The sequence below is a fragment of the Poecilia formosa genome, unplaced genomic scaffold (genome assembly GCF_000485575.1).
Source record: "Poecilia formosa unplaced genomic scaffold, Poecilia_formosa-5.1.2 Scaffold305, whole genome shotgun sequence".
Taxonomy (NCBI): Eukaryota; Metazoa; Chordata; class Actinopteri; order Cyprinodontiformes; family Poeciliidae; genus Poecilia; species Poecilia formosa.
In genome coordinates, this window is record NW_006800244.1 from 105,156 (window position 1) to 129,741 (window position 24,586).

At 36.9% G+C, this 24,586-nt stretch overlaps 1 protein-coding gene across 1 annotated transcript in view; it reads left to right on the forward strand.

Moving 5' to 3' along the window:
* The window catches only part of hpse2 (heparanase 2), a 63,139-nt gene that overhangs the window by 29,571 nt on the left and 8,982 nt on the right, over nt 1-24,586 (forward strand). Inside the window, exons 4-9 of the mRNA XM_007572640.2 lie at nt 8,205-8,378; nt 10,675-10,846; nt 13,830-13,877; nt 22,960-23,053; nt 23,820-23,926; nt 24,042-24,156. Of these exons, the coding sequence (XP_007572702.1) occupies nt 8,205-8,378; nt 10,675-10,846; nt 13,830-13,877; nt 22,960-23,053; nt 23,820-23,926; nt 24,042-24,156 (710 nt within the window). The remainder of the gene's footprint in view (nt 1-8,204; nt 8,379-10,674; nt 10,847-13,829; nt 13,878-22,959; nt 23,054-23,819; nt 23,927-24,041; nt 24,157-24,586) is intronic.

Below are 24,586 nucleotides of genomic sequence, written 5' to 3' on the forward strand. Positions count from 1 at the left end.
ATTTGTAGACTGCTGTTATAATTATTGTTTTATGTTGTCACATAATTATTTGTTCTTATTCACTTCCACATTGTGTGATCTTTATCTAGTTTATGGACTGTGTCTTGACTTTGTGTTACAACTAGGAATGCCCCAATTATTTTTTCTCCCCCCTCCGAGTTCGACTCATTTGGTTTTGAGAAGATGACGGCATAGCCTGATTTTCATTTTTGGTCATGTGTGTTCAAGGCAATAGACAATATCAACTCTGTCAAGACAAAAGTGATTAAAAATACCTACAATATTTAGAACTACAAATAAACTTTCTGAAATAATGTAATAATTTCAGTTTAACAATGGAAACACTTTGCCTGAACCTGCACTAAGTAAATCAGTTTTGTATAATCTCAAATTTAAAGACAGTTATCGCAGGGATTTATTTTGATGCAACAGTTTTGGTTAAAAGAAGAAGCATTAGGAGACATAAAAAATAAAAAAAAAACTATATTTACTATAATCCAGAGCAGGACCACAGAGGGTTTTATGTGGTTCCCTTGCCATTTGAAAACAGAGTAGAGTGGGTCTCCTTTCTGCTCTACTGCAGGCCGCTGCATGTCGAGCCTGCTGTTAGTCAGACTGATTGCCCGGAAGTGCTTCAGCAGTGAGAGGGGCTCATGGCAGTTTTCACTAATGGCTATAATGACAGTACTATCTGTGCTTTCGCGTTTTGCCACCAAAGTCTCCAATAAACCAGAGAAAGTTGCTAAATTTGTCATGAGTAACTTTTTTGCTCACTTCTCACATTAAGTTGACGTCGTGTTCTGCTTCACTTTATGGCTGTCACTGCAGCAAAGTGCCGCGCATGTACAGAGTCTGACTCTGTACCACTACATAACGATACTTACTATTATTTTCATTTGAGTTTAGAATAAATATACATGTATGTCAATGATCAATGCCCAATTTCCGATCATGTGATGCGCTAGTTAACTTTATTGTAATTGTTGTCATTGCAATATTTTTTTTATTTTTCTGATTTATTGTGTGAAGCACTTTGGGTTTCTAAATACATGAAAAGAACTGAACTGATTTGGATTTTGTTGAAAAAAAATTTGCAGTAGTACACTGGGAAATTCTTGTAAAGGAATGTAAGCGCTACATGACAACAGTACTTGTTATTCAATCACAGTGCATTACAAGGGGTTCATATACAGCCTTGAATTGCATCAATTTCCAAGTGCGGAAACATGAAACATAAAAATTAAGTTCTGCAAAAAGTTTAAGTTACCAGATTTTAGCTTATTCTGTAATTGAATTGAAAAAATAATTTTTTTGAAAAACAATTTTTTGCAAGGTATTTGTATTGCCTTCAGTTTAACATTGACATTTCTGTTTGATAACATTTTAGTGAAATTACTCCATTATTGGTCACAAATCTGAAAACAATAATTCCTGTTACATGAAAATGAGGAGCCTAGGAAGGCTATACACTGCAGGAAAAATAACTGACTGCTCCTAATCTTTCAACAGAACCCCGCTTCTGACCACCTGAACTTTGGTCAGGTGGTCAGCAGAGAATGAACACCTGTCTAATCAGCCAACTGTAACTGATGATGATGGAGGTTGAGCAACAGATACAAGTGTGGTTTTGTTTGAAATGTAAAATGGGTATCTGTTTCTCTTGGGTGGTATGGGAACCAACAAACAGTGCTTGTGTGAGTGCATGCAGGCCCAACATACGTGAATGTATGTGTGTTGAAGTGTTTGAGGGAATATTCAGAGCTCTAGAAATGAGGCATAGCGCTGACTGATGCAGCGGCCTCTCTGCTTCACAGAACTGGTTTTTCTATCAGATAGACAGCTTGACAATATCCAGACCCCACTCTTTCCGCTGCACACAAACACGCAGAGGCACGGCAACAGATGCGCACACAAACACACTCATGTACACGCAGGGCTCTCTTGGTTTCCTCTGCTTGTTTTTGGCTGTGCTGTTTGCAAGATGAAAGAGAAACTTTTAGCTGAGTTAGTACAGTACAGTCTGACCTCTCAGACAGGCCTTCATTGTGACACAATTAGACAATTTTGTGACTAAATTTAGATGATATTTCAAAGTAAGAGTTGTTTTGAAGTAAAACCAGAAGTAAAATAAAAAAAGATATGAGACTCAACGAGAATAGTTCCAACATAGCATGTGTATTTTTTGGAAATAAGGACATTTAACCTATGAACGTAGGGCAAGTTTATGTGTAGGTTTAACAAATTAATTATTATTTGCAAATGTTCTCCCCTGGAGCAGCAATTTATTCTGTTTCAACTTCAATTTGCAATTTGTCTTCTAACATCACAAACTCATGCATTTATAAAATTAAAACATTGTGTTCTCTGTTGAACAAAACAACCTCAATTTAGTAACATTTAGTGATTGAATGTATCAAAAATGTGCATCTTACTTTGGCTGACATAGTTTATTCTTTGCCCCTATTATGTCTGTGAATACTGAATTGACTTTTCATTTCTTCACTTGTAAATTAAAAGTTATTCTTCTCAGAAACATTTTGTGCACCATTACAAAAACTTGTTAAGTGGTAAATCCTGAATTTATAGTGGCTACAAGCACAAAATCTGTTCCTTATTTTACAAATAACAGAAAGCAGCCTGAAGTGACTCAATTCCGATTTTTTTGGCAATTCCGATTTTTTTTCCGGGGCTGTTCACACTGCCAGTAAATGCGACCTGTATGCGTTCTGCAGTGTGAACGGGCAAACGACCTGAAAGTGTCCCGCATGCGCAGTAGAGGGCGCAATAGCGTCAGCGTTCTCAGTGTTCTGCTGAACACTGAGAACGCTGTTCTCAGTGTTCTTATGGTGGATTCTTATCCACCATAAGACTCTTATGGTGGATTCTTATAGCAATCCACCATAAGAAGAAGTGCTCAGTGTTTGCGGAAGTAAACATGGAGGCTAACGGTGGAGCTTAGCTTACATATTTCAAGTTGTTGTCCGGCCGTTGTCCGTCATGATTGTTGTTTTTCTTCCCACTTGCATGTATCAGGACGCATAATAGTGAGATTTGTTGAGAATCAGTGACGTTCAGTTCGGATGAATGCGACCTGGACGTTAGGTCGCATTTGAATCGGATACTTATCGGATATGGGTCAGATTCGAAAAAGAATCCGACCTGTGCTGTTCACACTGCCATGAAAAGATTGGATACAGGTCGCATTACGTCAAAAAAATCGGAATTGAGTCACTTCAGGCTGCAGTGTGAATGCACCCACATGACCGTCTCTCTCTCTCAAGACTCTCATACATGACTGTTATGACATGGTAACAGGTACGTTATCATGTAAGTAAGTCCTGGGTGACCCCATCAGTCATTGACAAGCACTGCTAATCTACCTCATTTGGTTTTGCTGCTTCTCTTTGAATCTCTTTCAGATAGAAAGCTTGGCAGAGAGACGTTTGAGTTGAAGATTTGATCCTTTATGAGTGGAAGAGATGTTTTGAGAATCCTCCTTCTTTGTCTGCTCTTTGGTCCTAACTTGCGTTGATGAAGCCTCCTTTTTACTCCTCTGGGCTTTGGAGTCGTAGCTCTGGTATGAGTTGAGCTTTGGAGATACTAATCAGCTTCATCCAGCTGTAAAACAATACCTTGTTGCCATGGTTATGCATCATAACAACTGTTGGAAAACTCTTCCAACTGTGAAGCATCCAAAACCAGAGGGAATAACTGTCCAAATATGCAATGCCTCTGCCAAAAAAAAATTATGAACAAAATTCTCAAGAAGGAACAAATCAGAACTAACGTAGTATTGGTAGAATCGACCCCAACATGCTGCCGCCATGGGCAGTGCATTTCTAAATCTCCAGATATGGACTGCAGATTGAGATAGTTTTTTTTTGTTTTGTTTTGTTTTGTTTTTTCACACATGTCTGATAAAACATTGAATCTTCTGATGATTTCTGAATTACATTGTATCTCATAAACCAAACCTAGTGACTTTGAAAGTATTGTAATTACTAATGTTAATTGTTAACAATATCTCACCCTGTAAAGTTTACTGAAAAAGCAAACAAGTAATGTTTGTTGTCAAAAAATTTAAACAACAATTAAGTAGCAATCTATATATCCATTGTGTATAATTGCTAATCTGTGCAGGATCAGGGAACTCGTGCCTATCTCCAGCAGTTCTTAGACGACAGGTCAGGTTACACTCTGTACACCCGTGTTTCACAAGGCAACACTGAGACATACAGGATAAACTACCATGCAACCACACACTCACCTCTAAGGACAATTTAGAGAAACCAATTAACCTGACATGGATATTTTTTGGTCATTGGAAGAAGTCAGCGTACCTGGAGACAACCCACACATGAATGGAGAAACAAACCACACCTTGATTTGAACTATTACTACAAGACAGCGGGGTGAACAACTCTTTGACCATGCACTCCCACTTTCCATCACAGTTGTACAATTTGTAAAAATCCGTTACCACAAATGAAACTCACGAAGATTAACTAAGAAAATGTTCCACTTAATCATTTCATCAGTTAAGTGAATTATCTCTTTGTGTACAGCTGGAAAAACTTCATTCAAGAGGAAAAACAAAACAACACTGCACTGCAGCCAAAACATTCAGGAGCAAGTCCAACACAGGACAAACATTTGGAAGCAACTTTAAATTTCTGTTTCTGAATGCTTTTCATGAAAACTAATATGACTTGGATTTGCATGATCAAACTTTGCTTTCTTTCATACAATATGCACCATTCTCCATTTTTAGTTTCTTTCGATACATGTTGATGTTACCGTACCACTTCTGAATAAATGTAAGGAAAAGGAAGGTAAAGTTTAGATTCAGGCAGATGCCACTGAAATATCTTACAGCGGATCACTTTGAGCACAAACTAAACATGCTACGCTGGCATAAAAAAAACAAAAAACATTTGAAATCTCAAGAAAAAAATGAGAAGAAGAAAGGTAGACAAAAACAAACAAGAGAAATATAAAAGTTACAAAATTAAACTTGAATTCAACAAACTTGATCTACAAAGCATTGTAATTATTTCACCCTCTATAATGCCAGTAACTTGTTTATGCATAATTTCGTTCTTTGAAGTCGGTTAAGCTGAAACCAATCTAACCAACATGGCGTACTGTAAGTGAAAGAATGTTTATTTGACTCTACATATCTACATGTTACTGTAGACCTGCCAACAGGGAAAATGTATTTTTAGCTGAGTAATGCCTCCAGTGATGCACTGACGATGTGTTTGCAGGTCGGCTCACTTTGTCTTGCTACATAGCTGGTTGCCTTGTGCTCAGATCTCAGGTGAGCAGAGGCCTGGAATTACTCATCCTGACAGGCACATCTGGCGCTACTTTCTCTGTCCTGTTGCCCTCCACTCTGCTCCTGCACACAGAAACCGATTTGGTTAAAACCACAGAGGGAAGGAGTTACGGTAATAGTGGCTATGATAATAACATTATTGTTGGTTATTAATGAGATGGGGAACAGACAGTTTACTCAGGAGAAGTATGCTTGTGAACGGTGCTTTGAGCAACCAAACTATTGTTGCGGCATACGTTTTTTTCAAGCTTTGTCCTACTGACTGATAGCTGATTAATGCCAGGTGCAACAAGCATTAGGCGAGCTGGCCTCTCTTTCTACACTGTGGGTTAAACCAGTGCTCTTCAGGAGATAAAATCATAAAATAAATTATGCAAAGAAGGAGATTTAGAATCAAACCTGTTCAGAATTTGGTTGTGTTATGAAAGAGGTGGCTTTAAATGTGGGAATTTCAAAGAACCTTGCAGTTTTCAGCAGCTAGATATCTATCTTCCTGAGTTTTTTTGTTGTTGTTGTTGTTGTTGTTTTCTTTTGTCTTTGCAAGCTGTTTGAAGAATCTATCATTTAACAAGCCAAGGTGGTCCCAAACCTTGAGTTTAGTGCCGATTTTAACACCAACCATCAAGACAGCATTCATCTGGTTCCTATTGAACCTAGGAAGTGTGGGTCACAGTTCAGGGCAATATTTAGGCTAATGGAATGATCCCAAACATATTAAATTTCAAAACAAAAGCTGAAGGTGTCCGCGAGAAGCTTGCAATCACACCTCCAAATGTAAACAAATACTTTTGAGACTCTTACATGTGCCAACATCTGTGGTAGGCCTCCAAATTCCAGCTCAGGGAGAAGAGTCCGTTATAATGGAGACAGGAGACATTAACATGAGTGAGCACTCAGCTGCGGCACATAACAGTCTAGAGCTCAACGTTTGTGGGGCACAACACCACAGGAGTCCATGATGGGAAAATCAGCCTATGTGGATTCTCACTGAATGTCGTAGTTGAAGAAACTTTATTATTGTGTGCAGATTAACTTACACATACCAGCCCAACATTCATTCATTCAATTTCAATTTTAGGCAAAGGTTACCAGAGTAAAGTATAAACGTGGCACCTTTGTTAAATTGTCAGTTTATTGCAGTAAACCGCATTACTTTGATGAGTTCAGTTTAATTCACTAACCCTTCACTTCCAGATTAGTAGAACTAGAAAATCGTTCAAATAGAACCTACAGTGTTTGATAACATGAAGCAGGCTAAAAGAGCTTAAAAAACAACAAAGGTTTTCCAATCTGAAGAAGTGAAAGAGCACAGCAGGTCTCACTTGCTATATGACTATAAAAAAAGAAGAATATTCTGTGTACTCATGAGACAAAAGTGGAAGAACTGTGTCCTGTCCTAGCGCACCATTTAAGAAAAACTGAAGCTAAAGTTTAATGGTGGTAGTTGGATGCTCTAGGGCTGTTTTGCTTCTTCAGGATCTGGATGACTTCCCATAATTGATGGAACCCTGAATTCTGCTCTCAAGCATAAATTCCTAAAGGAGAATCACAGGTCTTTAAATCACACATTTGGGACCTTAAGCTCCATTGCACTTGTGTCAATGATCCCAAAAGAACAGTAAGTCCACGCCAGAATGTCTCAAACTAAAAACCAAACAAAGATTCTGGTATGGCTAGTTTGTATCCAGACTTAAATCAAATTGAAATGCTGTCATTACCTTAAACAGGTTGTTCATGGTCAAAACCATTTTGCAAAGTAGAGGACGATAATCTTCCCCTGCACCGACGTGAAAGGTTGAAGGAGTATTATTGCAAAATAATATCAACATTGCCATGTTGGTATAATAGATATAACAATAATAAGGTAAACCACAAAACATCATGGTACAGAGAAGTCTTTCAAAAACTTGATACTTGCATCTGCATAAGTTATTTTCACGTTTGCATAAAATCAGTCATTGCGTTTAAGTGCCCACTGTAAACATGTTTTGATTTCAGTCTTAAAGTGAGAAATAGACAATTAAGCAACTCAACAACTTCTCCAGGGAGCGTCGTATTCAGTAGACTCACTTTAGCTCTGCTGCTCTCGCCTCTTTAAATGGCTTGTCTGCAGCCTCGGGCAACTTTACGCAGTGCTTGTTAACTCACTGAAGAGGCTGCTGAATGACTGCAGACTGCTGCAACAACTTGCCCATAGGGAAACATGAGATAAGGCAGGGAACTTAAATTGCTCCAGCAGAAAGACGCAAATGAGCCAGACACTATAAAATAGTTCAGTGGATTTATACTTTTAGATTTGAAAAAGAGACGAAGGAATTTTTAAAATGCACCTTTAAATATTCTCTGTGTCAAATTGGCCCAGAAATATCATGGCTGCAGCTCAGAAATGAACACAACAGAAGGGTTAAAACAAAGAAATTCATTAGAATTAATTTGTGTCAAGTGATTCTGGAGAAATTTATTCAATGGATGATTTTTGTCCAAAACATGCAAACTCCATGGAGGAAGAGAGAGAAATAGAAAGTCTCCAGATGAAGAGTTCGTTAAACCCAGGACCATTTTGCTGCAAGACAGCCATCCTCATTTCCCAGTATTTAAAAGAAGAAGTCAGAAAGCAAACAAATGTTTACTTGTACAGCCCTTTTTAAACTTAAGGTAACCATAGCAGACATCAGACAATACAGCTTCCAGAATCTATGCACAAAGAGCACCACAGATATTACTGTAGAGCTACTGTCAAGCATAATGAATGACAGGGATCAAGAAGCAGAAAATCCATGAGTTCCACATGGTTTCTATTATCGTCATCTGATTCCAAATGAATCAAAAGAATCAAAGTTACAACTGCTTTGTGGGTTTCTCCCAGCCAGGTCTTTAGACAAACTGTACAACTTTGCCGACTGCGCTGGTCTGCACCTGATCCTGGGGCTCAACGCACTGCACAGAAACCCAGACAACTCCTGGAACACATCCTCCACACTGAGCCTGCTGAAGTACGGTGCTGGAAAGAAGTACAACATCTCCTGGGAGCTGGGCAACGGTCAGTACAGCAGCATACCACATGCTGCCTTGTCAGTAGTCATTTAACAGATTGTTCTCTGTAGTAAAATGTACGTCTTTGGTTTTTCTTTACCTCATCTACTGAAGAGTTGCCAAGTTTGATGTATGGTTTTCAGAAATCTCTGCCTCTCTTGGTGGCACGTTCGTATTAAAAGAAAAAATCAAGTGAATACATATTTTTCCTTTTATTAGGTGTGTCTACTTCCAGCATTTCTACATTTCAATTACAGCCATCTCTGCAAACCATTTCCCCAGGATAGATCAGACGACGCAAAAGGGTTCATTCCACTTGAACATTTTCAACTTTTTATTTATTACATTGCAATCACAAACTTCAATATATTATAATGAGATTCTATGAGATACTTCAACGCAAAGCCACTATGTATTGTGGACACAGCAGACATGAGATTAAACTGAATAGAATATTAAAAAATCTCTCGACGACTATATTGTTGGTAGGTACTGTAATAATAAACAGTTGCAATGTATCAGATTTCCTTTCTCATCTGTGCCTCCATCACTCTGTGACCTTTAATACAATAAACAATCTCATTTTTCCCTGTTTGAGCATCTGCCGTGTTGAGACTTTGTCTAACTGGCCAAATATTACATCAGCATGTAAAATCAAGTTCATAACACTTGGAATATGAGAGCCAAGATATGTTGCATGCCATACAGTCCTATATAATATGAGTATTTCAAGCCCAAACATAAAACCTCAATACTGCTAGCCAGATCAAAACATATGCATTTGTTATGATGGCTCAGTCAAAGCCCAAGCCTAAATCCAATCGGGATTCTGTGGTAGGACTTGAAAAATCTTACACTCTCCAATTGCTTTCAGTAAGCTTGAGCAATTTGACAAAGAACATGGAGCAAAAATGTCTGTAATGTGTAAAGCTAACAAAGCTAACAAGCTTGTTCAAATGATTTTCTCAGAGGGCTGAATACATATATCGCACTTTTCAGACTTTTATTTGCAAGATACTTTAAAATGATGTATAATTTTTCTTTCATATTACAGCTCTTCACTGCTTCCTGTTAGTCTATCAATAAAGCTCATGTCAGTCAGGAACTGTGGACAAAGTTTAAGGGAAGGCAACATTTTTGCAAAATACTGAGATTTTAGATTAGGAAGCTTGAAGAAGTCGACTGCAGACGATTTGTATTTTTGTTTATCTGCACTCATAGTGTGGGTGGATTTAAGATCTCTCGGTTGCTTCTGTCAGGATCGACTCGTGGAGTTAGGATCGGGTATCTTTAGGAGATATCCCATCTGTCGCCAGGCTCCTTGGTCTTTGAATGGTTTGGGATTTCTGAGCTCGGGCTGTGTTTGGAGTTCCTGTCAGGAAGAAAAATGAATGAGGGTCAGTTGCCTGTTAGTAGAGATAAAAATCTAAAGCTTAAATTTGTTCTTCTAAATCTTACATGCCATGAAAAGAGAACTCTCTTTTGTCCGTGACACTGTTCCTTTCAACAAAGCGATAAAACTGACACAAGTTAAGCTTCATATATTTTTGTCTTTTTTATATCCAAACACTTTAATATTCAGAAAACACTGAACACATACTATGACAAAGGTTAAAAAGGCACTTCTAATGCATCATTTAAACACAAAAAGATTAGTTTCATTACGCTAACACATTTTTTACTTTGTAGCAGCTTATGGGTAAACATTCTGGTTCATTGAAGGATAACAGGAGAAATGTTTTACGGCTGTATGACTCATATTTCTTTATCAAATTCATAAGCTACGGATCTCTGGATAGGAACTTTTATTTGAGCCGGAGCCGTAAAGTATCATGCAAAATCCATTCATCTAAACGTTTAGAAAATTTTAGTGAGGACTTGAACCGTAGCGAAAGCAATAATTTCAAGCAAGTCATCCACGCAGCACAGACACTGAGGCAAATTTATAGGGGTTGAATGAAAGGCAAAGAATTATCTGAGCGATTAAACAGCAGTAGGTCTGCAAAAGCTTAGCGTTCCTCCTTTTTGGGCAAACCGTTTCCTTCGGTCTTTGTTTTAATGAATGTGCAAGGCCACCATGTGTGCTCGGCCTATTCCCCTGACACTGCATCCATCGGTCTACATTACGGCGAATTGCCCAATTACCTCTCTTCAACCCCACTTTTTTTTTTTTTTTTTTTTTACTGGCAGTTGGATACTCTAAGATAGCAAGATCTGACTACAACAACAATATTCCCTGCCCCCTCCCTACTGCTTCTTGTACAAACGCTGGCTCATTCTGCTCCATCTCCTCTTTTTTCCAGAGCCTAATGCCTACCGAAGCATGGTGGGTCGTGCGGTCAACAGCACCCAGTTGGCTCATGACCATGCCAAGTTGCGGACCCTCCTGCAGTCTGTACGCTACTACAACCGAGCTCACCTTTACGGCCCGAACGCTGGACGACCGCGGAAAAATGCAGTCCTCCTGCTGGATGGGTGAGTATAACTGGCCCAGATTCCTCTCCTTGTTAGGCTGTCCTGTTGGCGGGGAGGAAAGAGGAAACATAGTGGAAAGTATCTCACAGCCGTTTGAGACTTTATGGAGCTTCACTCATTTCGATACACCCCACCACCCCTCTCACACACACGCATACACGCTCACACACACACAGTAGACCTTAGTGTTTATGAATTTCCACTCTTTGGGTTTCAGGGTCTTAGCTCTACTTATACCATGTCAACCTAAATAAAGTGTCATCTGACTGATAATGTGAAGGCACAATATCCCACCTGCTGGCTTCAGCCAGAAGCAGCACCAGCTTTAGCTTCACACCGACTGCTTATTTAACAGCACCCTCCCAACTGCAGCCTGCAACAAGAAAATGTAAATAGACCGTCTTACTATTAGAGGAAGAAAAGTTTGGTTTTTGTATTTTCTGTTTCCACTTGTTCAATAATATTTTCTTATCTAGAAAAAGTAAATTGAGAAGAAAATGTACTTGAGTGAAGATTTTGAAGCAATGAACTCTACTCCCATCAGGTCTACTCTAGCAGCACAATGTTATTGTTGCAATGATTATCTTTTTTGCTTTTTTCTCAGATCTTATAGGATTAACCTGCTTTCACTCAACTTTTTAGCAAACAGAAAGCTGAAGCGTAAAATGCACAGTGTTTACTTCCGATTTCAGTTCAGGTAATTCAAATAGCATTAGTTCACAACAAATTTCTGATATTTCTCAAGAGGAAGTGAATTAAATGTTTGCAGTTTTACTCTTTTCAGTGATATGTGAATTCCAGTTTCCTTGGGGTCTAAATATGATACAAAGCTCATCCACTCCTCAAAATGATAAAGACAAGAGCACATGATGATGCTAAAGTGATGCTAAAAAACAGAAAAACGTACCTTCAACTATTCAGATGTATTTTTGGACTAAAAGACATCTAGGAAAAAGCTCTTCTGCCTGCCTCAACACACATTACAGTTCATTTTCTATAGATGTATTGATAAGTGATGTTTTAAAGCCTGTTATGAAGAGATCAATAAAAACAACACACACGCTGGTGAAGGTTCACAGATACTTTTATGTCTTTGTATTTCTCAGGAAGACACTATTTCTAACTGTTTGTTAAAGCACACATTTTGATAAAAAACAGAAAACATAATGTTACAAAAATAGCTATGCGAGTTTCCATCTTCTTTGTACTCAGGTTTCTAACATTATGTAAAGCATTAAGAGCTCCATAGTAGCTTCACTATGCCACAGTTTAAAAGATGTCTGCTCCTGTGTGCTTTACATGTGTTTTCTCCGTAATGTTTGAGCAAATTATTGAGCAGCGATCCAAACGTGCAGGTTAATTGTAGGATGTGATGAAGAACAGAGAGCCGGAGTATTTGTGGGTCACTGGTGTCATATTTAACAAGCGACATTTCTTGTCTGGTTGACACTGTTACGAGGCGGGCAGCTCTAGTGTTTGACATCCCGTGCACTCTCCTGCTTTTAGCAAATAAGATTAATTTGATTCTGAACGACCCAACAGTCCAAATATCAGATCTGCAAGACTAAACAAGACACAGTGGTGAAAGTTGTGTTTTAGTGACAAGATGTTTGGAGACACATCTCAAGGTATGTCTGGTGTGTTTTCAAGCCCCAAATATGGAGTGATTTGGTTCAGGTGAAAACGCGCACAGATGCAAAGCCTCAGATGGAGTAAGGCAGATAGCAGGAGGAGCTTTGTTTATGTCAGTTTGCAGGATAAGTATTTCAAAGAAGCAGAAAAGGTTCACAATATATTTAAACATTTTAAAAGATCTCATTGCTGTTGTGAGTTAAAGCTTATTAATTAAAGCTATTAAGAAGCACGCTGAAGGAAAACAGAGGTCAGCTTAACTTGAACCCTGATATAAGATTAATGTCCATGAAAAGTCCTTGTAAACCTCAAACTGGAACTGCAGGTTTAAAAGGTGTTTCTAAATCTCTTTGCCAAATAAGTTGCTCATCTTGTATGAAGCTATGAAAAATGCCTTTAATACTAATAGCAAATTATCTTTCGGATTTCAACATGATCAAGAGCATGAACTGAACGATTGTTTTGATTTCTCAGGAGAAAAGGAAACCAGTTTTGTTGTGGACTTCAGTTTTTGCGCTTCACTTGAGCAGTTATATTGGTTAGTATTTGTGTCACTGTGACCAAACAGCTCAGTCTTTGTCTCGGCTGACCGTAAAGACTTTCTGCATAAAGACAGTTGTTTTTTTTCCTACTTGGAGAGCTGCAATTGAGGCTCTCTCTTAATTGTGTTGCTTTCAAAACAGATGTTGAACTTTTGCTTCACTGTGCTTAAAAGTCAAGTTCATGCAAAGACACAATGAAATTAAAATGTGGGAAACCATTGCTGATTAAGAGAGCAGTCAAATAAATGTCCAGGAGGATTCACAAACTCTGCAGCTCATAAAATTTGTACTGTTTTTAGATTAGAGAAAATGCACAAATTAACATTAGTACACCCATTGTGAATGCGTGTGTGTTTTATTTTAACCATTGAATATATACGTATTGCGATCTCAGTTCTGTTATAGTTTCAAAAATGAAACTATTATATCAGAGTAGTAGATAATAGTTTTGAGTAAATTATCTTTGATTTAAATAACGAGTAGCTTCTCTATATTAAATAACCAACTAAAGAATGTGTGTGCTAATTTCTGCATTAATTATAAAAAATAAAAATAAAAACATTGTTTGGCTTGTTAATTGAATATTTTTACCAAGCACTTATTTTCTATGCAGGTTAAAATAAAGATTTTTGATTCATTTTAGCCCAATTTGTAGACTATATTACATGACGTATGATCATATCACACATTATTTCATCCACCAGTTGAATGTAGTGTACCAATGTTTAATCATTTTTAGATTGATGCATGCTATACCTGTTACAATAAGAGATAAAATATTATGTAACTGTTTGTTTTATAAATTTCAGGTTCATGAAGAATGCCGGCTCAATTATAGATGCTGTTACGTGGCAACAGTAGGTATTTTACCCTTTTTATCTCTATTTTCTATTCAGTGAATGAAAAGATGAACAAAAAAGAAAAAAAAAACTACCTGGAGTCTTCTCAAGGAATGAACAACAAGCCAAATATTGCAACACTAAGTATTTTAAAAAGCCACTATAAACAGAAAAGAAGTCTGAAAGTGTTGAAAACAAATTCCACCTGCCATTAGTATCATCCACGTTCAAATCTTTTCAAGCATTTTCTACCAGATAGTATTTGCCTCTACCTGAAGACATTAGAGACATTTCTTGAAAAACACACATTCACCTTGTGCTCAGGCAAACCGAAAGTGACTGTGAGAGCAGTCATCAAGGTGAAGGTCAAGTCTAATTAGTAAAAGTTGTAAGAAATGGAAGGTGGAGGGGCTGTCAGTAAGACTTGGAAAAACACCACCCACATGGTTAAAATCAAACCATATGCTCTGGTTCATTCCCTTTGTCTATTAGCCCGTTTTACACTCAAGGTCCAGATTCCAGTCAACCAGGCTGTGTGACAGAAACGCTGACCTCTATAAAAGAAGCCGACCTAACAAAAATCAAGCACACTCATTAACATGTCTACAGCTCAGGTTTTACACCACTGCAGCTGTCGGAAGTTGTTTTTAATCGGACATAGTAGGAGAGAAACTCAGTAGTCAACATGAACTGGATTAGAGAAAGAGTTGGACCTGTTCATCTTCACTTGAGAGTTTACTCGGAAGTGTTTCTTATGCTCTGAGTGATGAAACATCTTGAGCAGGGCAATTTTATTTGCATGGCACATTTTGAGCAGCAAAGCAATAATCACTTTATGTGATTAGAAGGAAAATAAAACAAACAAGCAAAAGATAAGGAATACAAGAAATATTACAATAAAGTGGGAAAGTAACAGAAAACAATGTCAGGTTGAAAAGCAGGTTACACTTTATGACGTTTCAGTTCCTTTTTAGAGGCAACTCTAAACGAACAAGTTTTAGCCCTGATTTAAAGGAACTCAGTGTTTCAGCAGATTTGCAGTTTTATGGAAGTTTGTTCCAGATTAAATAAGCATAAAAGTTAAATGTTGCTTCTCTGGAGATGCGGAATAGACCTGAACCAGAAGATCTGAGTTGTCCGGAAGATTGATACAGTAACGCCAGGTCTTTAATGTATTTTTATTTAAGCCATTCAGTGATGTATGAATTTTTGAGCTGAGCTGTTATGCTCTGCTTTTGTAGTTGTAGTGAGAACACATGCAGAGAAAATGTTAGTTTGTAGGCGATGTTGTACCTCAAAGTTATAAAAAAAAAAAAAAAAAATTGTTTTGTCTTTGAAGGTTATTCTTTAGATATTTGAGAATCTTGACTCATAAAAAGGACAAAATGTAATCATTTTCTTTGTAATTTTTCTCTCTTAAGTTGGCCTGTATTTTCCTGTTTACTTGGTTTGATGTTATCAGAAAACACTTCTGTCATTCTTTTTTCCAGAGCAGGACCTTTAAGTATAAATCAAGCAGATTTGTCACTTTGTCATAAGTTTAATTCTAAGCAAGTCAAGAAGTGAAGGCTTTCTGTTTTTAAATTGCAAAATACCTTTCAGAGGACCTAGAAAGACTTTAACATGCCAGGTTGGAGAAAAAAAAAACACTGAATAAATAACCCTTCCTGCTGCACTTCATTAAAAAGAGACATGCTGGGTTGGAAAAAAGTGGGAATCACCGCATGAACTAGAATGTTTGCTTATATTCTTTCAATAATCCTAGACCAGATTTTACAAGAAGTATGGCACAATTAACTAACCTGCAGAAGAAAACATCTACTTATTTAAATCTTTTTTCAATTATTTGCTCACATCAAATTAAAAATAAGAACATACTTATGGAAGCCATAAAACGGTGCGGTCATTTATTGCCATGCCTTGCAAAAGTAATTATTGTTTCAATCACCTTTTTCACATTTTTCATGTTACAACCACAAAATTTAATGTCTTTTTATTGCAATTTAATGGATTCAACCAAACTGGAACATTAAATGATACCTTTCTTTCAACATTATTTACAATTATAAAAGCTCATGTGTTCTCAAGTGTTCAACCCTCCTCTGCGCGCACGTCTTTTGAGATATAATTCCTGCTACAGTGTTTCAGAAATGAAACACCCTGAACATAGCTGGGTTGTTTTTTTTTATCATTCCTGAGATGCCAGTCTGACTTTTATTCAGAAACAAAACCATTGTAGAATTAAAAATAACTTTAAATTTAAATATACGGCTGGTATAAATGATTTTAAAGTAGTTTTATCTCCACCCATATTCCTATAAACTCTACTCAGATTCCCTGTCCCTGTGGACAAAACAGATCCCCAACTGAAAAATTTGAAGCAGATATCCATCAATGCTTTCTCCAAAGTCTTTAAAATATGTTTTAAACCCTTCAGAATAAGTCTGTCTTTGCCAGGACGGTGACTTTAGGTGCTGTACAGTTGGACCATACACTCTTTCCATTTTCTGACGATAGATTAAAGATTTCCACCACTTGGGATTCTGTTTCGTACCTTAACTATGTTTCAAACTTTCCACAACTTTATCCCTGTCTGTAGTGTTCTTTGGACTTCATGATTCTGTTTATCTAATGTTCTCAAAAAAAACTTCACTCCCCTTTAAAATAGTGGTTTTTATACTGAGATTAAATTGTGAATTGATTTCACTTTATTTCATTTAGGAGCATCTAATATTTTTTTTTTTTTTCAAAACAGTCTTTTAGTTTTTGTTGGTCTATCACATGAAATACCACAATGTGTTTGTGTTTGTATGTGTAGCATGACAGCATACATATATAAAAAAAAAGGTTAAAGGGAATGAAAACTTTTGCAGTGAATGTTTTGCTTATTTGCCCACTGTCTGGTAAGCAGTTTTTGTCTATTCCAAACTGTTGACACGGGTTGGGAATTGAACCTGGAAGTTTAGATATTTGAAATAACACTTCTTCAGCAGTGGTATTTGTATTACCCTAAAAGCAGCAGTGCTGGGCTGTCCCCTCGGTCCACGCTGACAAACCTCAGCAGCAACATGATAGATTGCCATGAAGCTTTTTACAAACACGTACAATCCCCAGAGGTTGAATCCTAGTGTTGGTTCCATTACTTTTCCTCCAACAGTGCCATGAGGTTGACATTTGTGGTTTTAGACTAACATATACTTCAATCAAACACTTAACTACACCCAGGCCCTCCAAGCACATATACAGTCAGCTCTCTTACCTACAGGGGTTGCTTCATGGTGAGAGATTTCTAACAGTCGAACGTGTGAGACCTGGCAGCTAGTTGTGAAAATATGAGTGAGCAAAGCAAAGGAGACAAATTTACCCTTTTGCAGGAGAGTCGCTGTTTAGATGCCCCTGAGCAAAGCACATAATGTTAGCCTAACTGTTCCAGCTGTGCTTATTAGCAGCAAAAACATCTGTGTGAAGCAACCCTCTCACTTAATAAGAGGTGCACTAAAATGGACCATAGCCTTAAACATATAGTACTTCTTTTGCTTATCATGTGAATCACAGCTCAAATTACACGTTTCTAAATGTCAACTGGATCCATTTGTCTGGTAAAGCGCTTTGAAATGAGATTGTTGTAAATCCTTGCTATAAAAATATATTGAATTGAATTAGATTGAAATGAATCACAAAAAATAACCACTTTCACTATTCGCTGTGGTTTAAAGTAAAAAAAAAAAAAAGAACAAAATGACCTGAGTTGCTTTACTTCTTGTAGACACGCTGCATCTTAGAGAGCTTTCACTTTTTTATTGCAAATGCACTATTAAAGAGATGGTAAAGAGTTGTGGCTTTTTAGCTCACAGAGAGGCTGTAAATTTCCTGGTGGTGTTCCTTTGGGAGGGGGGCATATATCCTTTTGTTGTTGGGTGATGATTCATTAAGCTGGTAATAAGCCTCAGCTGCACAGAGGTTCACAAGAGAACAGATCCTCCTCTCTGCGTATCCACTTTCCTAGTCACGTCAGGTGGATATTTCCTGATACAACTTGCAAGTAGATTGTTCACGATTGGTGAAGTGACCTAACGGAGTGGTCGCTTCACCACAGCAGGTAATTATAGTTTCTTTTTTTTTTCTTTTTTTACTTGCTGTTGTTGGCTGTTTATTGTTTAGCCCATGAGCTGAGCTTTACAGCCAGCTACTCTTCCTGAGCCCCATCATTAAAAACACATCATACAATAAATATTAAAATATATAACAGGTGATAAAATTTGGATATATATCAATATTGTAATTAATTACAGTTCAAACAATTGCTTGCCTGTAAAGTTTTTATTATCTGACGTGGAGGATGTTCTAACATCACATTGAAGTTAAACAATCTTTACAACTATTCAACATTGGTACCTGTTTTAACAGGTGCTGGTGTAACATACTGCTACCATTAGTTTTATACGCTTCATTTCAGCTTTGAACACAAATCAGAGCAAAAACATCGACGGAGAGAAACTTAATTATATTTAAACCACTTTGCAACTAATTTGGCTGTATGATTTGAGTCATTGTTTGTTTGTAAGACCCATTTGTACCCACACTTTGACTTCTTGGCTGATGCTTTTGAGAACCTGATTCAATATTTCCGCATCATCTTATTTTCCACTGCCAGATATCTTGTAACGTATGCCAGTCCTACAAACCTCAGTCAACATGGTGCTGCCATCCCTGTACTTCACAGTTAGGATGATGTTCTCAGGCTTTCAAGCTTTTGTGTTTTTTTTCTGCAAAGAAAATAATAATTGTTATTATGCCCAGTCACTTGACATATCTCCAAAACTCAATGTTTTTTTGTTGTTGTGTTCATTTGCAAACATAATAGTTTTTCAAAGAAAGTAAAAATAAGAAACTGTAATAAAAACACTTCCAGCTGATCCAATAAAGGGAAATTACAACCTGATTTAATTTAAGATGGTGAGAAAATCTTTTTTTCTTTTTATACATTGTACAAGGATGTTCTGGTTTCAACTACGCTTCCATTTTTGGCTCCATTTTTTTTTTCCATCCCTGTTTGCATCGTATCTGTTCCTGGGCCATATTTGTGTTTTAGGACAGCACTGGAATATATCACTGGATCACTGGATTGTCAGTGATCCACCTTTGATGGCACTTTGGAGAGAGTTGTGTAAAACAAGCTGACCAAGTGGACTTTTGTCTGTAAACATTCAGATACAGTCGTGTTCACTGTTACATTTTAGTGAATGCCAACCAGTAGAATAGCACCACACAAGGATCTTTCTAAGTGCTGCAGAAACATAGAATTTGTCTTTGGTTCTCCTTCAACTGCCGCACTCAATAAACCTGCAATGATTTTGACATTTCTGGTTTTAAACACCAAGTCAAATGTTTTATGTCCTTTTTTTTAATGCTATTTAATAACAACCATAAGTGTTAAGCTAAAATATGTCATCTTGAAATTTTAAAAACCACTCACTGTTTTTTTTGTTTTGTTTTGTTCACATGTATGATGGGAAATTTTTTTTCTCTGTGATCTGGCCTGAAGAATTATTGTGAGCGCTCTGGAAAGATGAAAGGATAGCCAAATAACTGGTATGACTTAATCCCTGCATTGTTTACAATTTGAGGCCAGGAGCTTGGGGCCTTTCCAGTGCTATGAGGAAAATTTCAATGAGTCTAAGCTCGGATTGCAACACCGCCTCACCCTGCACGAACTAAATGCAGCTCTGTTCAAATTACTTTCACTCACCTGTTTGTCATTTCCACAGATTTTCCATGACAGGTTTTGTAGACATTTGACAAGATTTTATTGTCTTGTTGTCTTTGTACTTTGGCATTTAGGTTGAAATAGTTTCCCAGACCCTAATTATTTATTTATTTATTTATTTATTTTTTTTTTTTTTTTTTGGGGGGGGGCATAATTAAAACATTATACTGCTGAAATGAGCTGATCTTTCCATGAAATTATGAAAATCACATCCTCTTGACAGTAATGTTTTTCTAATTTATATTCAGTAAATACTTTTAAGGTGTAAACAAAAATTGAAACACACTTTGGGTTTGGTGAATTGGACAGATGAAAAATACAATTAGCAATATATTTATGGCAAATTCCCATTGCTTTGCAAACTCACTTTTTTATATTCTGAATGCAATTTGAATTGCATTCAAATTTGATATAATAGTTAACAGAGTTGTGGATATTTATGAAGGAAAGAAAAAGCTTATGTATTGAAAGAGGGAAAAAAAAGCTGCTTAACCTTGCAGTGATGCAGGAGTCTCTACCTGACCTGTGGATCTTTGCAACTCCTCCAGAGTTACCACAGGCTTCTTGATTGATGCTTCCCTGATCTGTCCGCTTAGGTAGAGAGACACTTCTTGACAGGAACTTTAGTTTAGCCAAGCTTTTTCCATTTTTGCTGGATGGTTTGACTTAAAATAAAAATAAGCAGACTCAGTTTAATAATTCACTTGACTTGTAAAAGCATCTACACTGGAGTCTATTTAAAGTTATCGGAGTAAATTTGATTTAGTAAAAATCCACTGCACACTTGTAACATTTTTGTGATAAATGTTGGAAAAAAAAAACGGCTTTTTCTTTACTTCTACTTTTCCACTCCTATGTGTTGGCCTGTAGAATCCCAGCATAATGCATTGATATGAAGCTGTAATGTTACACAATGTGAAAAAAGTTTAATGCATTTGCTAGACACCGTCTGTGCCGGTGTATCTTTATGGTAACTGAAACACGAACTACAGACCGTGCATACGGCTCTCTTATTTTCTTTCTTTGAACCTTTGAAAGAGATTTTGGAATAGCATTTGGTCTGCCCGCAGGGAAATCTTACACAGATCTTTGACTCCAACTATCAACAAAATCCACTCTCATCATGGTCTTTTAACATCATTTTTCATTTTCCTTTTTTCTTACGTCTTTATCTGTTTGCATACGAGATCACCGCAGATGTCTTTCCGCATTGTTCATTCAGCAAAAGTCCAGCACTTCCAGTTTCTCCGCAGATGCAGTCCAGCATTTTGACACGGAGCTGGACTGTCAAAGTGCTGCTGCAAAATTGACGGTGTCAGTTATGTCAGTGTCTGTTTATAGCAGCGAAGCTAACTGACATGTTACCATAACAATTTTAGGCCAATGAAAATGAGACCTCTTAGATTAGATTCTAAAGTGCTGCATCTGTGAGGTTGTGTAGTCTTTGCAGTTAAAACGTCACTGGTCAACCTTGTGAAATTTGTTTTTATGCCACGCTACACCAAACATGAAGAGCCAGCTAGAGGAATAAGCAGATCATGTTGCAGCCCTCAGGCCCCCTGCTGTGTCGGGAGACCTGCAGTTCACTTAAAACTGTGGACAGGCTGACTGATTATGAAGGGCAAGCACTGCCACAATTCAATACATAAATCAATAAGTTATGTGTGTTTGTACATGTATGTCTTCATTCAAATAATATTAGAAAATAAATTATCTAAACTCAATTCACCAATTATTATTGAAAAGATTAAAAATGTTACTCTATCTATTAAGATATGATTTAGTTATTTCTGCATTTTATTGATATTTCAATGGTTTCTGCGCATTATTATTACAAAACAATGTATGCAGTCGTGATAAATTTGATTATACACCACTCGCCTGACTTTAGCAGTGTTGTCCATACTCATTAATGGACACTATACTTTTTAGGAGCAATAGTGATCATTTAAAATATAATTAAATCATAAAATATTTTCTTAAATCCATCAGTGTGTAATTCAAATTAGAAACAAATATAGGGAAAACAATTAAAGATGAAAGGATAATTAAATATGTCCAGGAATAAAAATAATTATTATATAAACTGGAGTTTCTCCCAGCTAATTTCAGTGGGTGCGGCAAAAATGACTAATGTCATGGTTGATTTTAAGTGCTGGTTAACCAGTCAGTTTGTTATTGTTGTTAAATTGTATTCATCCTAAGGTATGTATTTATTTATTGTCTTTTGGTGGAAAATTCTGGACTAATTGTATGTATCCTAATTGTATTTGAATTAACAGACATATACATATTTAAGTAACATTTCTTACTTTATTTATTGATTGCGACACCTATGTAATACACTGCAAATGTATATATTGTATGAATGTGTTGACACCAAAATTATTCATTATGAAAGTTAAGCTGACAGTCATTATTTGTTGCTACTTATTAAATAAAAAATCAATTAAGTTTATTTGTATAGCACAGTTCAGCAAAGTGCTTTACATCATGAAAACACAAAAATGCAAAGTCATTAACGCGTAATTAATTTATTTGTTTGTGTTGCAAAGTTAACTTTTAAAATATGAAATAGTGTTTCCAATGATTTTCTTTCACAGCTCTGTATTATTTTTATTAAACTCCAGATTAATTTTGGCATCAAACTCTTCTATGGCAACAGTTTTGTTATATCAGATATCGATGCAAATCAATTTTATCTTTAAGATATAATTAGTAAAACGTAAAATGTCTTAAAAGAGTTTTTAACTCTGTTATTTACTGATCATTAATCTTAAGTGACTGAGCAAAAGAGAAGTAAAGTAATCTTCCCTGACACTTTACAGCAGCCAGACCCACCTTGCTGTTTGGCCAAGTGACATGCACGGTGTGAAAATGATTATATGGATACAAAATGTGCAAAAGACACATCAGAGGCATTGTGGTGGGTTTACCTGGACGTGGATTCCTAGATTAAATTTTCCCCAGGGCCCGAGGCAACCCTGGGCCAGCTCTGCTAAATCACAATACCAAGTTATCTGTCTTTCTTGTTGTTAATTAAGCTTGTTATAGACATATTTTTGATGACTTGAATTTTTCTCAATAAATGTTTATAATCAAAAAGCTGAAAATTTGATCACCTTCCTTTACATAGTATAACGTTATTTAACACAATTTGGTATGATAATTGTGGAAATGAAGAGGATTGACACCAGAACCATGTTAAATAATCAATGATGGATTTAATTTAATAGTTAAATAGTTTTTAGGGTAGTAAAAATACGATTCAAAATAGATTCATTAATTTCTGAGTGTGTTTCTTTGATTGTGTTTTTTCTGTTTCTCGTCCAGTTATTTCATGGATGGCAGAATAAAAAAAGCAGAGGACTTCCTAAAGACTCGTCTTTTGGACACACTGACAGAACAGATTGCTAAAGTCACCAAGGTACCAATGTTTCCTTTAAAATCCTAAATATTTATTGTGGATTACATTTTCTTTGTATATGTAGTGTAAAACTCTGACGAACTTCATTTTTCGAAACCCAAAATTATACATCTGTATTTTATTTTATCTTTTTTTTTTTTTTTGCATTTTATGCAAAATGCATTTTTTTGTATGTTTCAAAGATTCACGAATATTTTCTTTAGTCAACTTCTAATTTCTGTAAGTTAGATTTGCAGACCATGTTGAGGAGAAGATATGAAAAGATAATTCAATTTATTTATAAAACACCTTTTCTATTCCTTTGGAAAAACTAGTGTCAACATGAGCCTCTGCACCAAATGTACTGATTTACAAAAGAGAAACAGCTCAGAGCCTGAGGGAAATGAAGCAACCATTCCCAGCACCAACATTCATAACAGAGGCAGGTTTTCCATTATGGATCTCAATCTGGACCACATTTCAGCATCTAAGAACTGGAAGGATAAATTATGTTTCTTGGCTTAATAGAATAGAATAGAATAGAATAGAATAATACACCCCTGGTGAATTTGTATAAAGTTTTATTAACGTGCATTAAAGTAAAAATTACTTGGGTTTTATTACGCCACTTATTCGTTTTTACAAGTCTCTTTTACTTAACTTTAACTTGTTCTTTTACTCTGAACATGGTTAACTTCTTTTTTCGGATAACTATTGATGCTTTGCGATTTCACAGCAAGACCTCAACATTTGTGGTGTTCACCTGCATTTTGTCGGCTCTTTACAGGTTGTTAACACACACACTCCGGGGAAGAAGGTGTGGCTGGGTGGACTTGGACCAGCGTGGGCCGGCGGCATCAACAATCTCTCTGAGACGTACGCCGCAAGCTTTCTGTAAGTGGCATAATACAAAAAATTAATTAATATTTAGATTTGATTTGATTTTCATTTAGTGCATTTTATTTTCCAACTCACTTCCTAATATTCCTGTAATTTCCGCCCATTCCAGGTGGATGAACTCGCTGGGTGTGGCCGCTGTGCAGGGCATTGATGTGGTTTTGCGGCACTCGTTCTTTGACTATGGATACACATATCTTGTGGATCAGAACTTTAACCCTTTACCTGTAAGTTTGTTTCAGCTACACAAGGATTAAACATAATGCGCACTGTTTGGCCTTTCATCACAACAACAGGAGCTGACCAAGCTGATCCCAGCAGGCTCTGAAATGTTCCTGGGCAAAGCCCAGTACTTCGATAGCACCTCTGGCTCTTTCCCGTGGGAGCTATTAGCTGAGATGAAAGGCGTTTAGTGGCGATGAGTGGTCAGACGCAGGGGCAAAATGCCATGTAACCTAAGCCCTTTATCAGGAGCTCAGGACAGTGTCAGCGCTCCCCTCTGCCTTCATCGTAACTGTGTGCCTCTCTGTGTGGGACAGGCGGCCGCTGAGAGATCTGGAACATGAGACTCTGATATGCAGGGAGTTGGTCAAATAGCCTGCAACACTGTGTGGAGCTGAGGCAAGTTTTACAGTGGTCCGGCCATGCAGGAAGAAA